Raw genomic sequence first — 27,541 nt, 5'->3', positions numbered from 1 at the left:
CTTTGGATTCTGTGTCTCCCTCTCTCTCTGCCCCTAACCCACTCACATTCTGTCTGTCTCTCTCAAAAATAAATAAATATTAAAAAAAATAAAAAAAAAAAGAATACAGTCAGTGATGTACTGGTGATGTAATTGGGACAGAAGGTAGCTACACTTGTGGTCAATGTAAAATTACATATAAATTTGTGAAATCACTAAGTTGTATACATTAACTAATGCAGCATTAGCATGTCAACTGTACTCAAAAAAAACATTGTCTTTCTCCTATCAGCCAGATAGCCTTAAGCAGGCCCTTTTCGCCTCTGGGCCTCGGGTTTCCTCATCTGTATTAAGGATTTTGGACAACATAGTCTAAAGCCCCTTCCCACTCTGAGCACCTGTAGGCACTCTCCTATTACCTCCTTAATAGATCTTTCATTGTGCCCCTCGTCTCGTTCACCCCTGCAAAGTCCAGGTCAGTCTTGGGGCGCCTGGGTGGCGCAGTCGGTTAAGCGTCCGACTTCAGCCAGGTCACGATCTCGCGGTCCGTGAGTTCGAGCCCCGCGTCGAGCTCTGGGCTGATGGCTCAGAGCCTGGAGCCTGTTTCCGATTCTGTGTCTCCCTCTCTCTCTGCCCCTCCCCCGTTCATGCTCTGTCTCTCTCTGTCCCAAAAATAAATAAATGTTGAAAAAAAAAAAAAAATCAAAGTCCAGGTCAGTCTTCCTGGAGTTACTACCGCGGCCTTCTAATTGATCTCCTGCTTCGTGCTGATCTCCCCCAATTTGGGTTCACACCACCAATAGTTCTTTTGTTCTCAAAAGAAAATCTCATGGCCATCTCATGCTCACATTTCAGTGGCCCTAAGATAATGCCCAAATGCCTGGACATGGCCTTCAAGACCCTTCCTGCTCCTTGAAGGTGCTGCACTATCCTCTATTCCTCTTTCCAGCCCCTCTTGCCTGAAATATCCCCCATACTCTGGCCTCTTTGCAATCCAAGTCCTATTTATCTTTCAAGCACCAACTTCCCCATCACTAGGAAAGGTGTTCTTGCTACCAGAGTACTTTGTGCTTCTTGTCATAATATTTGACGCTTCTTACTATTATTGCCCATTAGAATTAACCTTCTTGAGGTCTGAAACCAGTCCCTCTGGCTCACAACCATGACCTTGTAGCTCACACCAGTCAACTACGACGAATTATTGTTCAAATTACTCCTATTTGAATTCCTGGTCTTCCACTTCCTAGTTATTGATAAAATAATAATAGTAAATTCTAAATGTTGTTTTAAGGATGAGGCATAATTAATCTAAAGCACCTAGAATAAACCCTGGCATACATTAGGCATTTAAGATATGCTGGCTATTACTATTGCCATTATTCTTTTCTCTCTTTAATTATAGCAGTTAGTATGGGCTTAATTATAATTACCTGATAACTAACAATCTCTTTCTTATTTTGAATGCTAAAGGGAATAGACAAAGAAGTAGACACATTAATCAACTAGACAAATGGATCAAATTAATGGTATTTTTTATTCCAGTGAAGTAGAGAATCATATTGTTATGTACTAAATATATATAATTAATCCTATTTATTATAAATTATGCAGCAATGTATTTGGAAAATATTGTATTGAATTATCATAAGCTATGATTAAATTCTTCCAGTAAATGTTCTATGATTTGTTTCCTCAAAGCTAAAGCTAATGGAAAAGGCCTGAGAGAAATTGTCATTTTGAAGAAAACAGATCCTGGATACTTATAGCCTAAAAGGAAATCTGGCCTGCATTTCTTAATATTCTTAGAAGTTACTCATAGGTTCAGCTTTTATTAATTTATAACTCTTCAAAGTTATGAATTGAAAGAGGTCCTAAAGTCCAATCACTCATCCAATATTTGAATTTCCATGGCACCATTCTAGCCAAGTGGATGGACAGCCTCTGCATGAGCAATTAGACCATTAAATCTCTATTAGTTCCCATAGCAACATAGGATTTATTAATGGTTTATCTATGAGTCTTTAAGAATGTATTCTCTGCAAAGCAGAAACAAATTATAATGTAATCATAGGAGAGAAAAGGAAGGTGGACAGTGGATAAGGAAAGAGTTGAGATATTAATGCAAATTTAGCTTGATTTTTTTTCTCTGTCAAGTATTAAATAATAACAGAGGTGGAATTCATGACCAGCAAAGATACAAGATCAATTTATTCTGTCACTGGTTTATTGCTCACTATTTTGCTCTTCCCCAATTTATACATGTTTTTCGCTGTCTCCCACCCGTTATTTCCTTGTATTTCTTTGTTATTCTTCATCTGATTCCCTCTTTCTCTCCACCTGCCTCCTTGCCTATTTCCCCAGTAGCTCTCTTTGTTTGGCCAAGTATTCTTTTATTTCTGTAATACAAAGATACTGATTTTGGCTTAAAAATCCAGAAACTGAACTATAGTAATAAATACTCAGACACATAAGAATAGGCTGTACAGACATGGTAGGAATATGTCATGAAAGGCTCAGTAAGTGTAGAGTACATGAATGGATGGATGATTTAAGTTTACAAGTATCTATTAAGTTCAAATAGAAACATACTCTGATAGACAGTAAGTGAGATCTGAATACTTGTCTTTAGGAGATTAAAATCTAGCAGGAAATTTATATATAGAACTAACCAAAAACAGCACAAGGCAGACCATGAGAAGCAATACAAAGAGGAAAACATGGAGAGAAAAAACAAGATGTACAGAAGAAGCAAGAAAGGGAATATTATTCAGGGAGGAGGAAATAGAGTAATTGGTAGATGGAAAATTAATATTGATCATAAATATTATATTTCAAGGCATTTAAGATAAGAAAGGCTTATTTCAGGGGCTCCTAGGCGGCTCAGTCAGTTAAGCATCCAGCTTCAGCTCAGGTCATGATCTCACAGTTCGTGAGTTCAAGCCCCACGTCAGTCCCTGTGCTGACATCTCAGAGCCTGGGCCTGCTTCAGATTCTGTGTCTCCCTCTCTCTCTGCCCCTCCCCTGCTCACGCTCTGTCTTTCTGTGTCTCAAAAATAAATAAACATGAAAAAATTAAAAAAAAAATAAAGGCATATTTCAGAACTTAAAGCACATTGATACTAATTTTAAAAATCCTATAGATCCCACACTCAGCTGTGGATAAAAGTACCGCATGCTGTGACTTTACTAAATCTTTATTATGAGTTGAATAAAAACTTTGTAAATAAAGATCTTTTGTTGAATGTAAACAGCGTAGATTATTGTAAATTGACATAAGGTACTTGTGTCAGGCAACCAAGAGCAGCTGCTGCCTTTAAGAACAGAAACCTTAAGCTAATCAGCAAAGATACGGAGAGTTAAACATTTCTGTAGAGAATCCTATGAAAAATTTTCAATGTTGACATTAGATTCTGTACCATCGACATTTTCTAATGGTCAAAACCACTTTTTAAGGTTCTCTCAATGAGGCAAACATTTTACCTTTGTAAAATACATATTATACAGGGCCACAAGAAAATATTTAATGAGGAAATGCCAATTAGCAACAAGTGCAGCGTGTCAAGCAAAACCAATGATATTTCCTTACCAAATACCGCAGCATGATTTCCATAAATGCCATCCTTTTCCAAAGAATAGAACCCTTTCACTTGCTGCAGTAAATTGCATACTGTCTTTTTACAGCTGTTCCCAAAGACAAAGATATTTTTGAGCTTCATTTATAAAACATAAAGATCAGATCATTGTTCTAGCCTTCTTGTAATTCAAAATAGCATCAGTGCTGGCTGAACATATTACTCATACCGTGGAAAGTAAGAAATGGTGACAATTTCAAGCTAACACTGTGAAATGAAGATGAATATGTGAAATGTTAACTTCAAATGGTTTAAGTGGATGCTATAAATACTTAACGTAAGGATAGCGGGATTTTGGTAAACGAGAAGGGCCCTTTGAAATTATTTCCACTTCTTACTGCAGGAACAGTGTACCTGTTACTAGACTCGTGTGATCCCGTGTACAAAGTGATGTGTCCTTCGCACATTGGGCTGTGAGTTACAGGAAGAGAGAGCCCATTCTTTATGGGATGGTTATAAAGGCTTTGCAAAGAAGGTGGCATTTGATGGAGATGTCAGTGTCAAATAGAATTGGATATTGAAAGTGGGAGAAGGGATATTGCGGGCTGAAGGAATGCATGAATAGAACCCAGAGGAGAGCACCTGGGGCATAGGGAATGCGGGGCTTGACTAGTGTGTAGGGTTTTCAGGGGTTCGTGGAACTTCTTGACAGAGAAGCAGCAGCAGATAAGATAGAGTCATAAACAGGGACGGGCTGTGGAGGGGGCTGAGTGTCAAGATAAAGAATCTGGTTTTTATTTGATAGTGAATATTAAGCTCAGTGATTTTCCCCTGAGGTTTTTAACTTGGAACATTCACACGATCAGAACTCTGCCATGTGTTAGGGGCACTTAGAATGCACCCAGGTAGGTAGTTTAGAAACATTATCCTATAGAGTCATCACAAAAATGTAGTTGAAAGAAGATGAGAAAAACCCCATTTTACAGATGATAAAACTGTCTCAGAGAGGCTACATAACTTGCCTGTGGTCAGCAATCTAGTAAGCCAAATTTTTTTACCCTAAATTGTATGTTCTTTACTCTTCATGATCCCATTTTCATAAGTTTATTGTTTAACCAAGATCCTGTAACATCACAATTCTGTTACTATTCATAATTCAGTATATTTGAAGAAGACAGAAAATAGGAGAAAGTCAGGCAAGTTTAGACGCCATTTTAATAGAACAGTAAGAAATAATGTTTCTAATAGAATTATGTTTGTCACTAGTTCAAATAACATCAAATGTGAGCTACTGTTGTTCCTGAAAAATGCACACTGAAAAATTGAGTGATTATTATTTTAGGGTTTTGTTACGATGTGGAGGGTTCTTACACAAGTGCAAACTTAAATTCCTTTTGTTGTCTGTTAGGTTTCTTATGATAATCAGAAAGCTTTTTGATGCAGCTAACAAGAGCTTCCTTAGCAAGATTCATTGCGTGTAATTTCCACTTTTTTTAAACCATCAAAATTAAGTATTTAGTATGTATAAGGTATAAAATATAATAAGTATCTTAAGTACATTTTTTTTTCATTTTATTCTCATAACATTCTTAGTAGGCACTCTTTTCCCATTTTATAGATAAAGAAACTAAGGTTCAGAGAAGTCTCTGTGTAATGGAACTGATATTCATATTCAACTTTATTTGCCTTTAAGTCACTACTCTTTCTACTACAGCCAAATGCCCCACAACTCCCCATGAAATAAAGATGAGTGATCTTAAAAGACATTCATCCTTCTTGGCCGCAAAGAAATAAAGTAAAAGATGGTCTGAAATGCAGCTGATGGCAGTAACAGAGGCATGTGTAGGGTCAGTGTTAATGCACAGACTTTGGACTCAAAGGCATGTGGATTTAATTCTCTTGTCTACCACCTAAAAGCTGTGTTTCCTCAGATGTGTTACTAAATCTTCCTGAGGCTCAATTATTAATCTGGAAAATACAAATAATAATATCTATTTCAGAAGGTTGTTAAGAAGATGAAGCAAAGTAATGCCTAAATAGTTCTTAGCAGAAAGTAGATTCTTAATAAAAGTATAAGTTCTCTTGAACTGCCTGGGTGGCTCAGTCGGTTGAGAGTCCGTCTTCCGCTCAGGTCATGATCTTGCGGTACGTGGGTTTGAGCCCCTCATTGGGCTCTGTGCTGGCAGCTCAGAGCCTGGAGCCTGTTTCAGATTCTGTGTTTCCCTCTCTCTCTCTGCCCGTCCCCTGCTTGTGCTCTGTCTCTCTTGGTCTCAAAAATAGATAAACATTAAAAAATTTTTTTTAAATGTATAAGCTTTCTTAAAGCTGTTGTTGTCCCATGCAACGGTATTTCCTTGATTTCCAGGGCCCCAGCTGCCATCCGTGAAATAATATTTGATGCCGAGCTCTCTTCTGAATTCTGGATCCATATATCTTGCCAGCTACTTGGCATTTGCATTTGAATGTCCACAGGCATCTCATACTCCATTATGCATCAAACTGAACTGAGTGAATGATACACGTCACCCTTTTTCTGACCCTGCTAATATCGACAGTCTTTCCTATAGATGATGATGATGATGATGATGATGATGACGATGACGACGATGAGTGTGTATAAAATCCATACCACAAACAACTCAAATCTCAGGTCACTGAGTTCTGTGGAACACACTGTCTAAATTTCTGCTGACATCTTGGTCCTAGTCACCTTCGCATCCGTAATAGAATACTTTGATCACACTTATTTCTGCCTGTCCTCACCAACCAGCTCTCTGCAATATAACCAGAAGGAGCTTCCTGCCCCTTGGAGGACCTCAACGAAATTAGCTTTAAATCCCTTCCCATGTCCCATGAAAGCTCAAATTACCTTGGGATTTTTGTCACTTTCCAGGAGATTTGCCTTCTCACTTCCTCCTCCCTCTGGCGCCAAGTTCCACAAATAGGGCTTCTGTGTCCTAACACATGGATGGGAAACTCAGCCTTCTCTGCAAATTCCACAAATGACCCACTCACATGAAGCATCTGCGGGTATGGCAGATATTATTAAAGGTTGGGACTTGGGAGGATGGAGATGTGTTTACTATACAAAATGCTAACTTCAAGTGGAACATTAGGCATTTCCAGTTTTAAAAATGCTCTTTGACCTCCTCCATCTGGATATTTCGACTGACTGATTTCCCTTCCCTATGCCAGCATCACACCATCCTGCTGGCTCTCCTCTCTGTTTTTTCTAGTCCCTTCCCTCTTAGCTCGCTCTCTTACTTTCTGGAATGAAGCCATTCTTTTCTTTGTAACTTGAAGCTTTCCTTGTAACTTGTTTGACCCTTTTTATTTTTGTTTCTGTTTGTTTGCCTAGATGCCTGTGCTCACATCTGTAGAGTGTTCCCTTCCATCCCAGGTGGTTCATTCATTACCAAGTAGTTTTCTATTAAAAGTCCCCCCAATAGAAATCTGAGAACCAGCAGTTAACATGATATATTCTTCTATTACAGATGCAAGCCAGTCATTTCACGCTCCTAATAACCTATAAGTGGCTTCCCATTGCCTTTAGCATAAGGCTCAACATTTTTTAGAGATCCTATTCTTTCTCCAGCTCCTCATCAGGTCAACTCTGACTTAAGGCCTGCACTTACCTGTGTGAACTCTTACTTCCTCCAAATTAGATCCTCCTGCTAGGTCTTTCATCATTATGCACTTCTCAACACTTGTAATTATTCATTTACTTAAAATAGTGTATTTCTTCTCTTTTGCCGTAGACTCCAAAGACCATTGCGACGATGACCAGATTTCTTTTCTCAATCATTGTATCCTTAGCACCATGCATACAGCAGGCACTCAATTTTCAAAAACTACATGAAGGTAAACATCGAGCCAGAAGCGTGTATGTAAAGTAATGTACTTCATCTCCCTTAACTTCTGAGCTTGAATTTATCTGGCACGGATGGATCAGTCTTCTAAAAAAACCCATAAAACCCCAATGACGGCAGAGGGCACAGGAAACTATATGCTTTGAAGGTCTGGCAGTTTTGCTGCTGAGGATGTTAACAACTCAGGGGCATTAAAGGTCAGTGCTCACAAAAGGTCATGAAGGTCACATCTAAATATGCTGTGAACTACATGTTTAGTAACGAGACTGCACTCTTTGTTAGCTATCATCAGGATTTAATTAACTGGTGTCACAGTTGGAGAGACACTTCATGCCTGTGGGGAAATTTGACTGAACTCATCCATTCTAAAATAAATGATTAGCACCATCATCTTCCACATTATCTTTCAATAAGTGGGACAGCTACATTTTTCAGAAGCATCTTTCTTAGGTAACACTCTTTTAAAACTATGATTACTGGTAAGGATAGAAAAGAGGTTTGGGGAATAATAAATTCAGGCAAAATTACGTTTTTTGAGTGCTTCGTTTTATGAAAGTAACACTTGTTTCACGGATAGAATTAACCTGCCAGGAACCCTTATTTTTTGTAAAAACATTAAACCAGAAGAATGCTGCCTATTTTTAGGAGTGGCCTGATCATTGAACTGTTGAGAACAAATGTATTTTGTGGCTTCCTGGACTGTGGACCCACCTCCTCCTGAGTCAATCATCAGCCAGGCACAGCTTCACAACTGTTCCCATGGTAACCTTCAGTCAACTAGGGCAGCTCAGGCTTATACGCAGGCATAAGAGAGAAAGAAATACTGGCTGCTCTTGTTCATGATGCCACAAAAAGGGGTAATACTGATTGCTGGATGAATAGCCTGAAAGGCAGAAGAGCTGCTGAACCATGTATAAATCATGGTGTTAGTGTCCTAAGAAGACACAACTTCTAAAATTTACACGTTCCAAAGAAAATCAGTGTGAAAATGCAGATCAGAAATTTCGTAGTAACAATTAGTTGTGTTTGGAGAATCTACTAAGTGGTAGGTGTTGGGTTAAATAATGCACACATATAGTCTTGTTTGCTTTTCTTCAAAAGCACAGTCATTCTAGTATTACCACCATCTGCCCAAAGCAACTGAGGTTCAAAGAGTCAAAATGTGAAGGTATCACTTAAGTGGGACTTGAACCCGGGTTTGCCTGTCTCCAGAATTTCTTTTTCTCTCTCAAAGTTGCCTCTTTTGTGACACCAGCCTTTTGGAGTATCTATCAAGCATAACCTAGAGGAATAAGTCGTGGTCTGTGCTGAGGGAGTTCACCACCAATTAAATACAGATATGAAAAGTAGTGTTTGGGAAATAATTCTGGCTCCAGGATCTTACAATCTGGGGACTGTAGTGTTATAGAGTCATAAAATTTGCAGTTAAAGAATTGCCTTGAGGTGCCTGGGTGGCTCAGTCCGTTAAGCAACTGACTCTTGATTTCAGCTCAGGTCATGATCCCAGGGTTGTGGAATCGAGTCCCACATCAGGTTCGGCCCTGAGTGTGGAGCCTGCCTGAGATTCTCTCTCTCTCTCCCTCTCTCTCTCTCTGCCCCTCCCCCACTCATTCAACACTCACTCTCACTCTCTCTCTCAAAACAAATAAATAAACTTAAAAAAGAAAAAAAGAAAAAAATTGCCTTGAGCGCCAGCTCCTCCCCATTATAACAGAGTAGCCTGGAGAAACCATTTAATTTCTTTGCACCACAGTGTTTTCATCTGTGAAGTGAGATAATGATTTCACGAGACGGGTTGAGGATTAAATGAGAAAATGTATTTGAAAGTGCTTTATAAAATATAAAATGTGATATATGGTTGTTATTGTTTTCCTAAATATCACATTGAATTTTGGCACATCTCTGCAGCATAACATAATTTTTCCAACTTAAAAATGCCAGATTAAGTTCTTTCCTTAGGCATGTTTTGTTTAATCTCCAAAATTAAGAGTTCTGTACAGCTTCCACCACAAGTCCGTATTGGGAATCAGGAAATCATTACTGCATTCATATGTATATAATAAAACGCCATTTGAGGTGCTCAGTGAGTTAAGCGTCCAACTCCTGATTTCAACCCAGGCCACGATCTCACGGTTTGGGAGATCGAGCCCCACATCAGCACAGGAACCAGCTTGGGATTCTCTCTCTTCCTCTCTCTCTGCCCCTCCCCCATCATGTGTTCAAGCTCTCTTTCTCTGGAAAATAAATAAAAATAAAATGCCAGTTAACACATACATACATGGTAACTTGATAAGGAAATGCCATTTGTATTTATTTTAAATGAATGCATAGGGGGTAACGGAATTCTGTTACCATTCTGCACTCTGGTTGGGCAGAGCAAAGAGTATGATCGGAAGCTGCCGGTTCAAAGATAAGGTGTTTGATCAAGGAAATGGCAGTGCAACAAGTTCGGGTGTAATGAGCTGTCAGCCTCTGGGCTGACACTGATCTTCAAATGTGTTTTCTTTGGCCAGCATAGTTTTATTTTGTTATAATTGTGCATTTTAAGGACGCTTTTAGGTAATGTGTGCACCCTCCCGCTTGCTATTTCATCCATCAATCCTGTTCTACTAGACCGCTTCTCACATTTATATCACCTGCCTGACGTGTGAGTGTGGACCCTTTTGCCAAAAAAGAGGCAAAAGAGATGAGGACTCTGCATTATGAAATCATAAAAACAGAAGTGAAGGTATCTAGGCATGTAAAATATAGAGGTTGAACTGTCACGAATGTGGACTCAGGCATGGAGAGAGAGCTGACATGTTCCACCTGAAAACATACATTTAGGTCACATACAAAGAAATCTGGTATTACAAAGAAGATTGTAAATACCAGCAACTTGCTGGAGGAGCTTCACAGCAGTTCCTGGCGGCACATACCAAGCACATAACTGTGTAAGTTAGTGTTCTTTACTGTGATTTCATCATCATCCTTACCATCATCACCATCGCTATGCTTGGTCAGACGCAGTGCTCGCGAGGACAAAGGCACATACTACCTGTCTTCCTCTTTACTCCTAAATAGAGTGAATCCCCAGCATCCTGCACCGTTCCTGATATATGCTTGCTGCTCAAGACACATCTGAAGGTTTCACAAATAATGGAAAATTAGTGGGAGGCCATCCCTAGCCTTTGAGATCAACATCCAAATTCTGTTCTGACGATTTCCGACAGAGTGCTGTGCATAATTCTGAGAAAGTGTCAGGAGGAGCTCGGTCCTGTCAGGACAGCTCTGGGACTTTGATCTTCCTGAAGAAACCAAAAGGAAAGAAGATGTTGCTGGAAAAGTTTTCCTGCAGCTGCACAGGAGGCTAAGCGGATGAATTACATAGTGTCTGCAGAGAAGTATGGCCGTAAATGCTATATAAGTACCGGACAGCATTGAAATTAGTATTTTAAAGAATTGAGCATCCCATTACTTCTTATGTGGTAACCTTAGCACAGCAGAATATTCTAATTGTTCCTTCTAAAATGCCCTCTCATAAGTCTAATCATTGATTGGGGTACCAGTGGAGCATTGATAATGTTCTGGATGCAGGTCACACAGGCACATTTGGTGTAGGCAGCATTTTCTTAGACTTTCATCGGGACTTCCCTGAATGGTTGTAACAGCCTCCTTAACAGTCCACTGGCCTTAGGTGGTCCTACTCGGGCAATTCCTAACTATACTGGCCCATGTTCCTAATTATATTGACCTTTCTAAACTGTGACCTAATCATGTCACTTTTCTACATTGAAACAGTCCACGATTTCTTTTGGCCCAAGAAATACTCAAATTCACATCTTAAATTGGGCTATCTACCCTCCCCTCTGAAGGTCCTACTATGATCCAGCCACCACAGAGGACTGTGGAGCCTTTTCTTCCCATTTCTCTAGATGACTCTCTGACCTTTGTTTCCCTGGTAAACTCCTGAGCCTCTTTCAAGCATCACTTCCACCTTGAAACCTTCCCCTCACGCCCATCACAGAAGCCGAATTAATTGCTTTCTTCTCTACATGGTGATAGCACTGAACAATTCTCTTGTATTGACCAGGACTGTAAGTTTTGGAAGTTCAGCTTAACTGATTTAAGCCATAAACTGGAATTTATTCACTCAGGTCACCAAACTGCCCAGGGGCGGGGCCATAGAACGTCTGAAACCAGGGCCTCAGACCGGGCCCCAGGGCCTCAGAAACCAGGGCCTCAGAATCAGGGATTCTCCCCCAATTCTTTCTTCATGACAGAAATTATAGATACTGACTTCTCCAGATTTACATCCATACATACTTGGCACCAGAGGGGAAAAAAGCTCCTTCCCATTAATTCCAGTCATAAAATTTCAGAGAAAGCATTCTAGTTGGCTGACTTGGTCCACATGAGCTTCCCTATGGCTCTCTCCGTGAAGGGAGGACTGGGCAATATGATTCACCCAGACTGAGTCAAGGTACTGACCTGGGAGTAGGGCACTATTAGCAACCCCCATCGGACCCCTTATTGGCTTTATCGTGGGAAAGAAACAGTGCTCCAAAATAAGGAGGTGCAGTCTAAGAAGGGATTCCAGCCAGGCAGAAAAAACAGGCATCAACCAGACAGGCTTTCAAAGTCTGTAACTAGATTAGCAGTACTCACATAGTGTTAAAATTATGCATTCGAGTGAGCCTTTCTCACTAGAGTCCACTCCAGGAGTTCAAGTGCCCCCAGAGCCTGTCGCCAACACCCAGCAAGATATCTGATACCAAGTGGGAGCTCAGCTAATGTTTGTTTGTTGTTGAATTGACAAAATGGATAGCTCTCCAATATTCTGTAAATATAACATCAAGTGAACACGATTACAGAGTCCCAAAGAGTTTTGAAGTTAGTTAAATGGATGTTTATAGAACCTCTATAGTTTAACGGTCATTGAGGGATTCAGCACTTAACTAAAACACCAGAACCTTTGAAGTACAACCAATATTTATTGAGTTCATTCTATTAACATTTTTATAAGAGCCATTTAATTCTTACTAAAAGCCCATGAGTTATAGGAATCACCCCTGTTTTACAGATTAAGAAGATGAAGTTAAGAGATCTTGTTTCCCTGTGTTCTCAGATAATAGGCTGCAGCAAAGGAATAGAAACTCAAACCTTCTGATTCCAAGTCTATTGCTGTGTTCTTAAGCGGATTATTTAACCTCTCTGAGTAAAATAGGGAAAATGACACTTATTTCTAAAGCTTGTTGTAATGAAAAAAAACCAAAAAACATAAAATGCCAAGTGCAAAGCCTGATCCAGATTAGGGGATCAGTACATAACAGTTGCTGTGTTTATCAGAGATGTTCCTAAGACGTCTGACTCCAACATCTCTGAGGCCAGTTCTCTTCCTTGTCCCACATTCTAGGCACTCATCCTGCATTTTCCTGCTCTTTAGTGCTGCCCGCTCTGTCTCCAGTAGCTTCTGTTCCCTGGGACTGACCATTGAACAGGTCATAGGCTCCTGGGCTCCCCCTTCCTTACTGAGGCCAAGCACCCAGGCTCCCTTTGCTGCCTCAAGCAACTTACCTCTAGTTCATGAAAGAGAAATACCAGGAGATGTAAGGATGTGTGGATCCTAAACCTTGTTCTGACATCAATTAGCTGTGTGACATTTGCACCGCTGTTCTCTCAAGTGTGAAATGAGGGTGTTGGAGCGGAGAAATTTCTGTATTAAATTTTATTATGCAAAGGAAATTTCAGTAAAAATGTTTTCATTGCATAGTCAAGCAATACTATTACTCGGTTTCAAAAAAAAAGTTTTAAATATTTCTCTATCCACCAAATAAATCCATGTTGGCCTTGCCTAAGTTTATCCATTTCTATTACTTATAAGTCTTCCTTCTTGCTGTACCCAGCAAGGATTACATGTCTGTAGCATACATTCAGTATTTTCTCCTGAATATAGGTTCCAGGAAAAGCTGAAGCAAAGAGGACAGAGAAGAAATAGCATGATGACATTTCTTTAGGCTCACTGCCTAGACTCACTTGGCCTGCTGCCTTATTCTCATTAGTCCCACTGACTGAATCTGATTAGCCTACCCTGATTTATTTTTGGCAACCTGGGAGCACATGGGCCAATACTTATTTTCATGGCTGATACAATCATGCCCAAAGCTGTCATTAGATTTTGGAAGATTAGTCTCTTTCCCTGGAAGATTGCACTGTCTGTGAAGCATCATGACCCATTAGATATATGTTTCTTAAACACTTTACAAAATTGAGTCTATTTATCCCTCTTTTCATTACCTCAAAAACTTTGTTATTGGCTACTACAACATAGAGCAGGGGTCCTGGGTAGCTCAGTTGGTTACGTTTCTGACTCTTGATTTTGGCTCAGATCAAGATCTCACGATTATGAGATAAGATGGCACCCCAAGTTGGGTTCCGCACTGGGCGTGGAGCCTGCTTAGAATTCTCTCTCTCCCTCTCTGTCTCTGCCCTTCTGATGCTCATGCCCCCCCCCCACTGCTTTCTCTCTCTGTCTCTCAAAAATAAATAAATAAAACATAGAGCAAAAAACTCTTGTCATTATGAACCTGATGTTTGTAAACTTAACCGTTTTCTGAGTTGGTAAACCAGTATTTATAACCAATAATTAATAAAAGCCAGAGTTCAGTGTTACTGGATATTCAATGCTTGGTTTAGCATCACAGTTCCATCTGGATCACTGGCAATATGAATGGGTCCCATTTTCTATATGTTTATTATGTTTACCAAAAGAACACAATTTTAGAAATCTGCCCATGTGTCTGAGGATGAGAGACAATTTGGATAAAAGTACATTTTAAACATCAGTCCATACTGACTGTTCTATATTAGAGAGACCTGCCTACGACTGACCGGATCACAAAGCACCTAGCATATGCCAGGCAGTGGTCCTAGAACTCCAGATGCAGCTAGCAATGAGACACAGCCCCTGGTCCTAGAGGATTTGGGGTCTAGTATGGTTATAATATCATAAACACAATTAAATCTACTAAATGTTAACATAGAATTAAACTTCTGTCAATGGCCAGATATTCCTTACAAATACTAGGACCTGTAAACACTAGATTTCTAAAAAATCCAAATAATAAGAAAAAACATTTTTAGGTACACTTTAACCTCGTTTAGGGAGCTGATATATGTATTGTATGCATGATTTGGCTACTGACAATGTGTGAGGTACCATTAGGTTAATTCTCAGAGGCAAATGTCCACGTATAATTAATGCAATCAGCAATGCTTTCATTCATTTAACAGAGACTTACCAGTTGTGTATGTGTGTCAGACTCAGGAAAAGAAATCAAGAGGAGAAGATAAATAAATATGTGGAACAATAATGGAACTCAATTTTGGTACTTGTGTGATAAGTGCTTAAGAGCCCAAACTAGATGTGGCCTGGGGCAAGTGACTTCATCCTTCTGAGCCTCAGTTTCCTTAACTACAAACTGAGATTGAAAAATAATACCTATGTCATGAGGTCATTTTGAATATTAAATGAGATGATCACATTTATAGACTACATAGCTTCATATCTGGATCCATGTAAGTCCTAAACAAGTATTAGCAGTTTTTGTGTCCCACTTTCACAGAAGAGAAATCTGAGGTTCAGAGCAGTGAAATAACTTCCTTGGACCCCACAGACCCAGAAGATAAATTAAAAACAAGGCAGCAGTGGGGCTCCAGGGTAGCTCAGTCGGTTAAGCATCCAACTCTTTTTTTTTTAATTTTTTTTTTAATGTTTATTTATTTTTGAGACAGAGAGAGACAGAGCATGAATGGGGGAGGGGCAGAGAGAGAGGGAGACACAGAATCAGAAGCAGGCTCCAGGCTCTGAGCCATCAGCCCAGAGCCCGACGCGGGGCTGGAACTCACGGACCGTGAGATCGTGACCTGAGCTGAAGTCGGACGCTCAACCGACTGAGCCACCCAGGGGCCCCAAGCATCCAACTCTTGATCTCAGCCCGGGTCATGATCTCACAGTTCCTGGGATGGAGCCCCACACTGGGCTCTGCAATGACAGCACGGAGCCCACGTGGGATTCTCTCTCTCCCTCCCTGTCTCTGCCTTTCCCCCATTTGTGCACGCACGTGTGTGCACATGCACGTGCTCTCTCTCAAAATAAATAAACTTAAAAAAATAAAACAATTAAAAAATAAAAATGGAGCAGCACTGATATAAAGTATATGAGTCTTGTTTGATATCAGAGAGCAGAAGGACTGAATCTGCTTGTGCAGTACGGGAAAGAATCAGGAAGGAATATTTAAACCAAGTACACAATGACTTTTCAAATGCTGTCCATAAACATTTATCTAGAGACTTGGAGCAGTTTTCATTCCCCTAACCACTGCCGTTCCCACAGATCCCAGTGATCCTCAGTCTGGTTCCTTCTTCAAAGAGCATTTTAGCTTTTCTTATTAAAGATTGGCTAACCTTTAATGAGGAGGATTATCACAGGATTCTCAGTCCTGACTTTATTTTCAGAACTGACAGGTGAAAAGCGAGAGAGGAAATAACTGCCTTACAACATGCTTTTAGAATTTCCCTGGGACTACCACGGCATTACTCCTTCCAATGTAAAATAGAGTGCTTCAAACCATATAGTTTCTCCAGAATAGCTGAAACCAAGGACTTCTCTGGAAGTTCAGTGCCAAGATGATTTTCATTCATTCATTCTTTACTCATTTCCATGATTTTTTAGTTGTGTTTATTACACGACACAATCCATGAACTGGAAAGCAGCTTTTCAATGGAGAAGAATCAAAAGCGAAAGCCTGAGAAGATCATTAGTCATAAAAGGGTTAAATCTCTCTCTTCCTGCTTTTCCCTGAACGCTAAAATACCTGTGTGATGCTTATCACAAATACTAGTTTTGGAAAAATGATCTCAGCATAATTTTATTGCCAATAATCTCAATTTGACCTTCATGTCCTTTTTTTTTCTCTTCTCTCAAACAGAATGCCACAACATTCCGCGTAACTGTTCAAGATGATAATAGCATCGTTGTCTCTTTAGAATCTTCAGATGTCACGAGTCCATCATCTGTGTATGTCGTGAAGATAACGGGGGAATCAAAAAATTACTTCTTCGAATTTGAGGAATTCAATGGCACTTTGCCTCCTCCTGTTACCTTTAAGGCTAATTATCATGGCCTTTATTACATAATCACTCTGGTGGTGGTAAATGGAAATGTGGTTACCAAGCCATCCAGATCAATCACTGTGTTAACAAGTAAGCATCATTTGTAATATCGTCCTCTTGTGTTTCTTTTTGGGGTATATTTTCTTGGGGCTCTCACTGAAAGGAAGGCAGCCCAGAATGGCAAGATCAATCGCCTTGAAGTCAGGGGACGTAAATTCAAAGTTCTGCTTTATATTAAGAGTACAGCTGCTTGCCAGCATTTGATAATGTTTAACTGTTCCCTTTTATTTTTAAAAACTCTGCTTTAAACTCAGTGAAATAGTATGCTTTGAGACAGAATGACAATTTTAGATTCATGATTGGGCCATGTAATTTTTTGCTATATAACTTAATAGTATGATCATAACTAAACTATTTCTTTCCAGGACACATATTCTCATATTAACTTTTGAGACAATGAATTTATACTCATATTTCACCTGCTCAAAATTAATTATACATTTTTAGCTGAGAGAGAGAAAGAGAGAGAGAGAGAAAAGATATCATTATTTATCAGTTTCTATTCTTGACCTTGCCCTCAAAATAGCCTTGGCTTCCACTGCCCAAGAAAAACACCAAGAAAAACAAATCATTGGCATTTTAACCTTCAGTAGCCCATGTCTTAAAGTAAAGAAGTGATGCTGATATTAGGAATTTTTAGGAGTGATTTTAACTATATGTGATTTTCACTTTACTCTCTGGAACTTTAATATCTAATCTCAAAGTAAGATACAGCTCTACTGAATATGTTGAGGTATATGTTGAAAGAAAAACTGTTATCTATAAGATGGTAGAATTTATCACTACAGCAATTTAATGCCTCAGTGGAGTTCTTTTTGCTTATTGTTCTTTAGTGCAGATTTTCCAGTGGCTGCGATTTTTTAAATGTCAGCTACATGCAATCATTTTAGCCACAATTAAGGAAAAGAACATCGTGATATTTTTCTCTTGGGATGAAAGGAAAGAGAAACATCAGGAAGCAAGAACTCAGAATCAAGCTAGGAGACATATTTTTAATATGTCTGTCAAAAATTAATTAAAGTTTCCCTTGGCAGAGTCTCAGAATCAATATTGAATCCTAAAAATTAGGAATGGAATGGCACACACCCAAGACCTTCAAGGTTTATAGATATAATGAACAAATCTACGACCTACTAGAATTAAAGGAAGAACTTTCCTGTTCTTTAAAATACTATTTTAAACAAGCTGCAGAAAAAAGGTGAATTGAGAGTTAATAGGTATGGCAACAGATCTAAGTATACAATGGCTATAATACAATTTCTTGAAATCAGAAGTCCTGCATTATTCATCTTCACAATCTCATAAGCACCTAGCATGAATTTTATACTTAATACGTGAACAATAAATATTAATTCAATTTAGTTGAGCAAGTAACAGGAGAAAGAGCAGAGGAAAAAAAAGACTAAGACAAAGCAAAATAAAAGTGTTGCTGACCTAACATTCATGAACATGCATTCAGCCACTCAAGATCAGACAAAGCTCTAGCAGTCAGCCCTTGAGCTAACGGTTCATAAAGACATTTGATAAGTAAGTAAATGATAAGTAGGTACATGGTAAGAGATTTCTATAATATCTCATTGATGTTTTAGCATGTGCAATGAGTTCTATTCAAAATATATCTTTATTTTCCTTTGTGATTCCTTTTCCGACATGTGGGCTTGGAAGTGTGTTGAATATTCAAAAGTTTGACATTTTTCAGAAACATTTTTATTAATTTCTAGGTAAACGCTGTTGTGATCAAAAGGCATACTCTATATGATTTCAATTACTTGAAAATTGTTTCAGTTCATTTTATGGTCGCAAATATGGTCTATCTTGGGATGTATTCTGTACCCACTTGTTGGGTGAAGTTTTGATACATCTCAGGTCAAGTTGGTTGCTCAAGCCTTCTCTACCCATACTACTTTTCTGTCTACTTGTTCTAATAATGATGGATAGTGGTGTGTGAAAGTCTCCAATTATATCTGTGGATTTGTCTGTTTCTCCTTGCACTTCTTTTAGTTTATGCTCTGCATAATTTGAACTCTGCATGAAGTTTGACCTTATATCTTTAAACTTTTAAGATTACCATGTCTTCGTTTTTTATAATCAGGTATCATTTGACATATAAAGTTATATTAGTTTCAAGTGTACGACGTAATGATTTGATATTTGCATATACTGCAAGATCATCACAGCAAGTCCAGTTACTATTGTCACCAGTGAGTCTCAAATTTTGTTCCTTGCAATAGAACTTTTAGGATTCACTCTCTTGACAACTTTCAAACATGCAGTACAATATTATTGACTATAGTCACTACATTATACATTACATCCCATAACTTATTTATTCTATAACTGGAAGTTTGTACCTTTTGATCCCCTTCACAAATTTTGCCCACCCCACCATCATTCCGTTCTCTGCATCTGTGAGTTTTGCCTTGTTTTGTTTGTTTTTTAGATTTTCATATACACGGGATTCTACAGTATCTGTCTTCCTCCGTCTAACTTATTTCACTTCACAGAATATGCTCACATTCCATCCAAGTTGTTGCAAATGGCAAGAATTCACTCCTTTTTATGGCTGAGTAGTATTCCACTGCACAGGTATACACCACGTCTTCTTCATCCATTCATCTGTTGATGGATGTTGAGGTTGTTCCCGTATCCTGGCCATTATAAATAATTCCACAATGAACATAGAGATGCATATATCTTTTTGAATTACTGTTTTTGTTTTCTTTGGATAAATACCCAGAAGTGGAATTTCTGGATCTGGTAGCTCTCTGGTAGCCCTATTTTTAATTGTTTGAGAAATATACATACTGTTTTCCATACTGGCTGCACCAGTCTACATTCCTACCAACCATGCATATTTGTTCCCTTTTCTTCACATTCTTACCAACACTTGTTATTTCTTGTCTTTTTGATAATAACCATTCTAACAGATGTGAGGTGATATCCTGTGGTGGTTTTGATTTGCATTTCCCTGATACTTAGTGATGTTGAGCATCTTTTTATGTGCCTTTTGGACACCTGTATGTCTTCTTTGGAAAAATGTCTAGTCAGATCCCAAATATTCTGATTATAACAATAATTTTATATATATGTGTGTGTGTATATATATATAACTAATTAATGTCTTTTTTATCATACTTTGATGATAACAATAATTTTATGTGTGTGTGTATGTGTGTATAACTAATTAATGTCCTTTCTTTTGATGATGAATTCCTTTAGCTTTTGCTTATCTAGAAAACTTTTTCTTTCTCCTTCAAATGTGAATGACAACCTTGCCAGATAGAGTATTCTTGGTTGGAAGTTTTTTCCTTTCAGCACTTTGAATATATTTGCCACTCCCTTCTGGTCTATAACATTTTTGCTGAAAAATATGCTAATAGTCTTATGGGGCTTCCCTTGTATGAAACTTCTCTTGCTACTTTTAAGATTCTCTCTTTATCTTTAACTTTTGACATTTTAATTATAATGTATCTTGAGTGCATCTCTTTGGGTTCATCTTATTTGGAACTCTCTGGGCTTTCTAGACCTGAATGTCTATTTCCTTCCTCAGGTTAAGAAAGCTTTCAGCCATTATTTCTTCTAATATGTTTCCTGCCTCTTTCTATCTTCTCATTCTGGGGCTTCTAGAATGAAATTTGTTATTCTATTTGATGCAGTCCTACAGGTCCCTTAAACCACTTTCATTTTTTTTATTGTTTTTTTTTCTTCTGTTTCTCTGTTTGGGTGAGTTCCACTGCTGTGTTTTCTACTGATCCTTTCTTCCATTTCATCTAGTTTGCTGTTGAATACTTGTGGTGTATTTTTCAGTTCAGTTATTGCCTTCTTCAGCTCTGTGACTACTGTTTGGTAATTTCTTATATTTTTATGTCTTTTGTTGAAATTTTCACTTCATTCATCCTTTTGAGTTCAGTGAACATCTTCATGACGGCTACTTCGAACCTTTTATCAGGTAAATTACTTGTCATTCATTAAGGGTTTTTTTCCTGGGGTTTTATTTTATTCTTTTGTTTGGAACATATTTCTCTGTTTCCTCATTTTGCTTGACTCTCTGTATTTGTATCTATGTATTAGGTAAAACAACTGTCTCTCCCAGTCTTGAAGGAGTGGCCTTGTGTCAGGAGAAGAATATTATCATTCAACCTTGCCCTAGCTCTTGGTTGTCTCTTGAACCTTTGTGATCAGCTAAGCAGCTTGATTTATTCTTGTTGCATCCCAGTTGGATGCTAAGGGGAGTGCTAAGATTTGTCAGTGGAGATCCCAGTGGGAGTGCTAAGATTTGTCAGTGTTCCAAAGGGAGGGATCTCAGTAAACACTTAGTTTCAGGCTGATTGGAAGCCATGCTCTCAGGCAGAAGCTTTTAAGGTGAGCAAGTATGTAAAGTCCTGAGGCACCACAACTGTAAACCCTGTTGACTTCCAAACCAGTTGATCTGGAAGAGTCCTCTGGACAACTGTTGTAAAAATCAGGGCTCCAGACAGGTATACAAGCTCCTTTCTGGGAAGTACTAGCAAGCTGTAGCAAGACTTAGAAAGATTACAAAAATGGAATTGCCTGATCTAAGTTCCCTGCGCAGTCTGTAGATGTGTGGCAAACTTGAAGACTGCCCTTCAGGCTGAAGCTCCAGGACAACTAAATCAACCTTTGTCACAGACACGCCAGTGGTATGTTTCAATCTACTGCCTGTGCAGTGCCCTCAGGATGGGAGCCTGCCAACAACTGCCTCTCCAGTTGTTACAGTTCTGTGGGGCCCAGGGACAGAAGCCCCCAAGCCACCAGAGCCGGCTGATCAAGGAACACCCCCTTTGTGGACTGTATGGGTTTTAGGGAGGCAGTGGGAGAGCACAGGACTGAGACACATGCACCAGCTCTAAAAAGGCATGACATTTTTTTCTATATGCAATGGCCATCTTTATCCCAAGAAATATGCTTGGTGTTGAAGTTGATTTTATCTGCTATTACTATAGATATTTTAGCTTTCTTCTGTTAAGTCTTTTCATGGTATACTTTTTTTATCCTTTTATTTTCAACCTACTTATGTCTTTATATGTAAATGGGTTTCTTAGCATTGTACTTTTTTTTTTCCAATCTGAAAATGTCTGAATTTTAAGCGGAGTGTTTAGACCAGCAGTATCCAATAAAAATAGGATGTTAATCATATATGTATATTAAATTTGGGGTAGACACATTAAACAATTTTCTGAAAAGGTGAAATTAATTTTAATGACATTTTAATTAATATTAATCCACTCCATTTAAAATATTACTATTTCAGTATATAATCAATATAAAAGTTTACAGGGGCGCCTGGGTGGCGCAGTCGGTTAAGCGTCCGACTTCAGCCAGGTCACCATCTCGCGGTCCGTGAGTTTGAGCCCCGCGTCAGGCTCTGGGCTGATGGCTCGGAGCCTGGAGCCTGTTTCCGATTCTGTGTCTCCCTCTCTCTCTGCCCCTCCCCCGTTCATGCTCTGTCTCTCTCTGTTCCAAAAATAAATAAACATTGAAAAAAAAAATTAAAAAAAAAATAAAAAAAATATAAAAGTTTACATATAACTTTTAAGCATAAGTTTACTAAAATTAAATAAAGCTTAAATTCAGCTTCTCAGTTGTACTAGCCTCATGTCAAGTGGTCAGTAGTGTATGTGGCTAGTGGGTACCAATTTTGACAGTGCTCGCTTAGAGCATTTATACTTAACATAAGTATTTATATTGTTGGATTTAATTTTAATCTACCATATTGCCAGACTGTTAGTGTGGGAGATTGAGGCAAGCTGGGTTTAAGGTATTGTCACTTTCAGTTCATCACAGATTTCAAATTTTTCCAGTGTTTTCTGCCAGCAGTGGTTGAGTATATTTCTCAGTGCTCCAATTCTACCCTCAGTATCGACGAGTCCTGAACACCTGCACCACTGGTCTCCATGATTTTGCCCCTCTTCTCACAATGGATTGCTGTTGCTTTTTACTAGCGCTAAATTTTTGGTGAGCGTAAGGGAGGTTTTTAGTTCTCCTGATCCAGCCTTGGGCTTAGGCAGATCCTGTGATCCTGCTGGGAAATTGTCAGCATTCCTACCCCTCATTATACACTGACAGCTAGTCTACTTGGGTTGGAATTTCTGTCTTTTCCCCAGTAGTAGTAGAATTCTACTTTGTATGAGTGCATGATCATAGGTCCAAGGGAGATTCTGCCCCTGTCCCAGGAACAGACTCTTTCACTTCTATCCATCCCTCAGAAGGGGGTATCTTTGCCTGAGAACTTGAACAGAAAGTTGTTTCTGTCCTTCCCCAGTGCCTTAAGGCTTCTGCTTTGTATTCAGGAAAGATCCAGGGAATTGAGTAAGGTTTCAACTGATCTATTAGTGGAGCAAATTATCACCTGCATACCTGTGCCACCCCAACACCCTGGGGGGAGGGGAGGCTCTTACCCTCAATATTCTCCTGAGCACCTGATTAAAGCCCACAATAAGAGCTAGAAAGAGAGTGTGGACTCTACTTGTGTCTGGGACTCCCAATCATTTGAAACTAGCTCTGTCCTAGAACTTTTAGGTGGTGGAAATATTCTATATCTGCATTGTCCAGTCCAGTAGCCACTGATTTTGAATTTTATTTAATTTTGATTCATTCTGAGTCTGATTAAAATAGCCACAGGTGGCTAATAACTATTCTTTTGGACAAAGCAGTTCTAAACTGTCATTGGAAACACGCTCAGCCCTTATGAATTCATTAAGATCTTAGTTGCTGTCTTCTTTCCTGCTTTAATGGGGCCCTTCCTCTTCCTGCCATGCTTTGCTACAGGTGAGAAAGTCCCTCCTGTCTGCAGGGGGCTTGCCACTCCTGAGTATTTAGTTCATTCGATTGCCTGGCAACCTCACTTCCCTGATAGGTTCAAGAAAAGTTATGATCTCATGGATTATTTAGCTTTTTCTTCTTGTTGGGGGTTGAGTGTGACATTGACTTGTAGCTTTCTACACCCTAAGTGAAAGAGGAAATTTACATTGATTTCTAAAGAGCAAAAATTAGTTAATGATGGTTTCTTATCTCTCATCTTCTATCTCATTTTTTAATTTTTTTTAACATTTATTTATTTTTGAGACAGAGAGAGACAGATCATGAACGGGGGAGGGGCAGAGAGAGAGGGAGACAGAATCGGAAGCAGGCTCCAGGCTCTGAGTCATCAGCCCAGAGCCTGACGCTGGGCTCGAACTCACAGACCGTGAGATGGTGACCTGGGCGGAAGTCGGGCGCCCAACCGACTGAGCCACCCAGGCGCCCCATCATTTTTAAAGACTCAGTTACATTCCCCCAGATTTTAAAAGGGATAATAGGTTCAGAATATAAGAACTGGGAATTAAGGCACAAATATCTTTGTGACCCTAGACATGAGGTGACATTAGGTGGCATTTGGTTTCAGCTTCGTCCTTTAAAAAAAAGTGGGAATTAAAGTACATGATGACTAAGATTAGTTTTGAGCTCTAAAATTACCATTATTTGTCAGTTAATGATGTGTTTTTTGCCATCTTTATTTTTATAACAGGCAGTTCTTTTTAAAGTTTAGGAAACATGCATAGTATCTGCTCAAGGAGTTGACACATTGTTTTTGAGAATAAAAGGGTATATTTGTTGCAGTCATTTGTTGTGTGTTAGATGCTTGTCTTGATGAAATAAGCAATGACAAAGCAACTGGCCTTGGGGCAGTCCCTTGCTATTTGTCTATAGCTGTTCTGAGTCTGATGCTCTTAGAGAAAGCTGAGAAACATGGCAAAAAAAAAAAAAATCAGCACAAAGAAGTCAGTTGGCCATTTCAAAGGAATTTTACAACCCTTAGGCTCTGACATCTGATTAATATTTAATTGATTGAGAACCTTCAGTATATTGTCTTGCTTTAGAGAGAAGTTGCTTCTCAATAGATACATTAATACATGAAAACAATTGCTTAAAAATTGGGGAAATGTTATTTATATCCCCCTGTCTCATGGGTTAGTAAAATCTGAGAGAGAGTAGTTGTAAACATTGCCAAACACTTTAGAGACACTCTTCAAATATAATATTTATAATATATTCTACAAATATAAACATATATCCATAGATTATACAAATATAATGTATTATAAATAAAAATAATGCATGAGTTTTTATTTTATTTATTGTGCACATTTGTATGTCACGTCTTATGTTCTAGAAAAATAAAGATAAATAAATATCCACATTGAAAGATGGTATACTATAGTGTAAAAAACAGACAAACCATTACAAAAATATAAATGCTGTAAGAGATTTATGTGAGAGACTGCCCAGCTCTCCTAAGAAACATTGGGAAGGCACCTTAGAAGAAAAATGTATTGGGGCGCCTGGGTGGCGCAGTCAGTTAAGCGTCCAACTTCAGCCAGGTCACGATCTCGCGGTCCGTGAGTTCGAGCCCCGCGTCGGGCTCTGGGCTGATGGCTCAGAGTCCGGAGCCTGTTTCCGATTCTGTGTCTCCCTCTCTCTCTGCCCCTCCCCCGTTCATGCTCTGTCTCTCTGTGTCCCAAAAATAAATAAACATTGAAAAAAAAATTAAAAAAAAAAAAAGAAGAAAAATGTATTGAAAATTTAAGGAAAATTTGCTAAATGAATAAAGAATGTAAAACATTACAACAGAGTCAAAGGGAAGCATATTTGCAAAGAATGGAGGCTTGCATAGCATGACCCACTTGTAAATTACAAGGAGTTATGATGGCAAGCATCCATGGTTCCAGAAAATGATAGGAAAAGAGGCTAGAAAACTTGAGAAGAACCTTGACTACCTTACAAAGGAGTGTAGACTTTCTGTAAGAGATGAGGAATGGTGACAGATACAAAGACATGACATAGTAAGACCTGATTGGGGAAAGCTCCTTATTATACCAGAGTGGCAAGTCATAGAATCCTGAATCGTGCATTGGAATGGGCAAATTGTCCAGCAGGTAATTTGAGTAATGGTTCAAAGTATGAACTTTAAAGCAAGTAAAGAAATCTAGAAACCATATGTGTAGCATTAGATAGGTTGTTATTTTCTTTAAATCTTAGTTTCTAAGTCTGTAATCTGTCCCAGTGGTTGGGGTTTCTGTAGAGACTTAGATAATAATTATTTTGGGGTTTTTTTGTTGTTGCAGTTATTCAACTCTGTTGTTGCAGCACAAAAGCAGCCATAGGCAGTATGGAAGCAACCAAGCATGGTTGTGTTCCAGCAAAACGTTATTTAAAGACACCAAAATTTTAATTTCATATAATTTTGATGTGTCATGAAAAATTATTCTTCTGTTAATTTTTTCAACTATTCAAAAATGTAAAGGCCATTCCTACCTCACAAGTCATATAAAGACAAGTGGCGGGCCAGATTTGTCTTGGGGGCCGTACGTTTGCTGATTTGGGAGAGGGTGCTGTAAAACAACGTCAATATTTTGTAATGCGAGAAATGTTAAAATAAACTCCTTAACAAAATGTGTAGCACTTAATATAAGATCAATAAATACAAACAATACCAATGTAATTAAATAGAAAATTACTCAAGGGGTTGGAAGCAAAAGAGAGTCAACACAGATTAGGCAGGGCAGAGGCAGTGAGGTATAAGTAACTGGTTTAAGACAGAGATTCTGACAAAACTGAGAGCACCAGGTAGCCTTCAGGCTTAAAGATTTTGAGCAGAAACAAGTAGAAAAAATTCAGGTGAGATTTGAGGCAGGGAGAATAATTTGGAAAGCTGTTGAAATATTCTGGGAAAGAAACGGTGAAGACTTGAACTAAGCTTATGGGTGTGATGGGAGCCATGACTCTTGAACCACAAGAGGCTGCTGCCGCCAGCTCACCTCAGTAGCCTGCTTGAATAGAGCTGAGATGTCAGGTTAGGTTCCAAATCACCATCTAAATGTTTATTTTTGAGGCAGGGGGGAGGGACAGAGAGAGAGGGAAACAGAGGATCAGAGCCCGACACTGGGCTCAAACTGATGAACCATGAGATCACGACTTGAGCCAAAGCCAGACACTTAACCAACTGAGCCGCCCAGGTGTCCCTCCAGATCACCATCTAAACATAAGTTAGGAACTCTGGCCTGGGACCTGGGAACAGTCTTTTTTTTTTTTCTCCATCAGAAGTGAGGGTCTAGTCACAGGTTTCTTTCCCTCAAGAGAAATGTGTTAGAACAGGTAGATTCTTAGATTGATCACATCAAAAGCAAGGATACTGGTCACTGACCCAACAGCTCTTTTAGTTTTAATCCATCAAAACAGAGCAATCTCAGAAAGAAGCACCTCTCAGCACTTAGCAGTTACCCATAAGCAAAGGGCTAATTCCACTTTCTTGAAAATAGTATTCGTTCCACATTTGTTTTGTTTCTTCATCATCTAAGATAGTCACTTACAGAACTTTAAGAAACTTCTTATTCATGATTGCCATGAATGATTCAAAGGTAATTAAGGAACACAAAACAGTCTTCAATTTAAACATCAGATTTTATTATGGGGACACCTAATGAGAAAAAAATAATCATATTAAAAGTCATTAAAATTTTTTTGATTAAAAGAAAAAATGGGCATTTAATGTTAGGATTTCTAGCAAAAATAATGTAGTAAATACATGCTTGTGATGCACTCTTTACTCCTACCACAAAGCAAAAAGAAAACTGTAAGTACATTGGTAGCCTCAAAAATAAGTTAGTTGTCTCTAAGAATAACACAACAGAAACTCCAAGCAAGGAGGTGCACTGAAGCCCTGGGGCCTCTGTGCTCTATATTTGAAAGAAGACAGCCCTGATCTTGGGCCCCAGTAGAATATGGATTGAAATTCTTCATACTAGATGGGCACTGAGCTAGGCTTTCTGCTTGGAGCAGAGATGCTTTCTGCCTGTGATACAATTATAGATGGAGGCCTTGAGATGCAAGGAACACACACAGTCAGTT

At 38.9% G+C, this 27,541-nt stretch overlaps 1 protein-coding gene across 2 annotated transcripts in view; it reads left to right on the top strand.

The window, feature by feature from the left end:
* PTPRO (protein tyrosine phosphatase receptor type O) overlaps positions 1-27,541 on the top strand; it is a 241,280-nt gene that overhangs the window by 116,826 nt on the left and 96,913 nt on the right. For both annotated transcript variants that reach the window (XM_040488820.1, XM_040488819.1), the window contains exon 2: positions 16,390-16,663. In XM_040488820.1, coding sequence (XP_040344754.1) covers positions 16,390-16,663 — 274 coding nt within the window. The remainder of the gene's footprint in view (positions 1-16,389; positions 16,664-27,541) is intronic.

This window comes from Herpailurus yagouaroundi, unplaced genomic scaffold (assembly GCF_014898765.1).
Source record: "Herpailurus yagouaroundi ecotype Mexico unplaced genomic scaffold, PumYag 166, whole genome shotgun sequence".
Lineage (NCBI taxonomy): Eukaryota > Metazoa > Chordata > Mammalia > Carnivora > Felidae > Herpailurus > Herpailurus yagouaroundi.
Note: the sequence above shows the minus strand (reverse complement) of the source record. Positions and strands in the feature narration are given on the sequence as shown.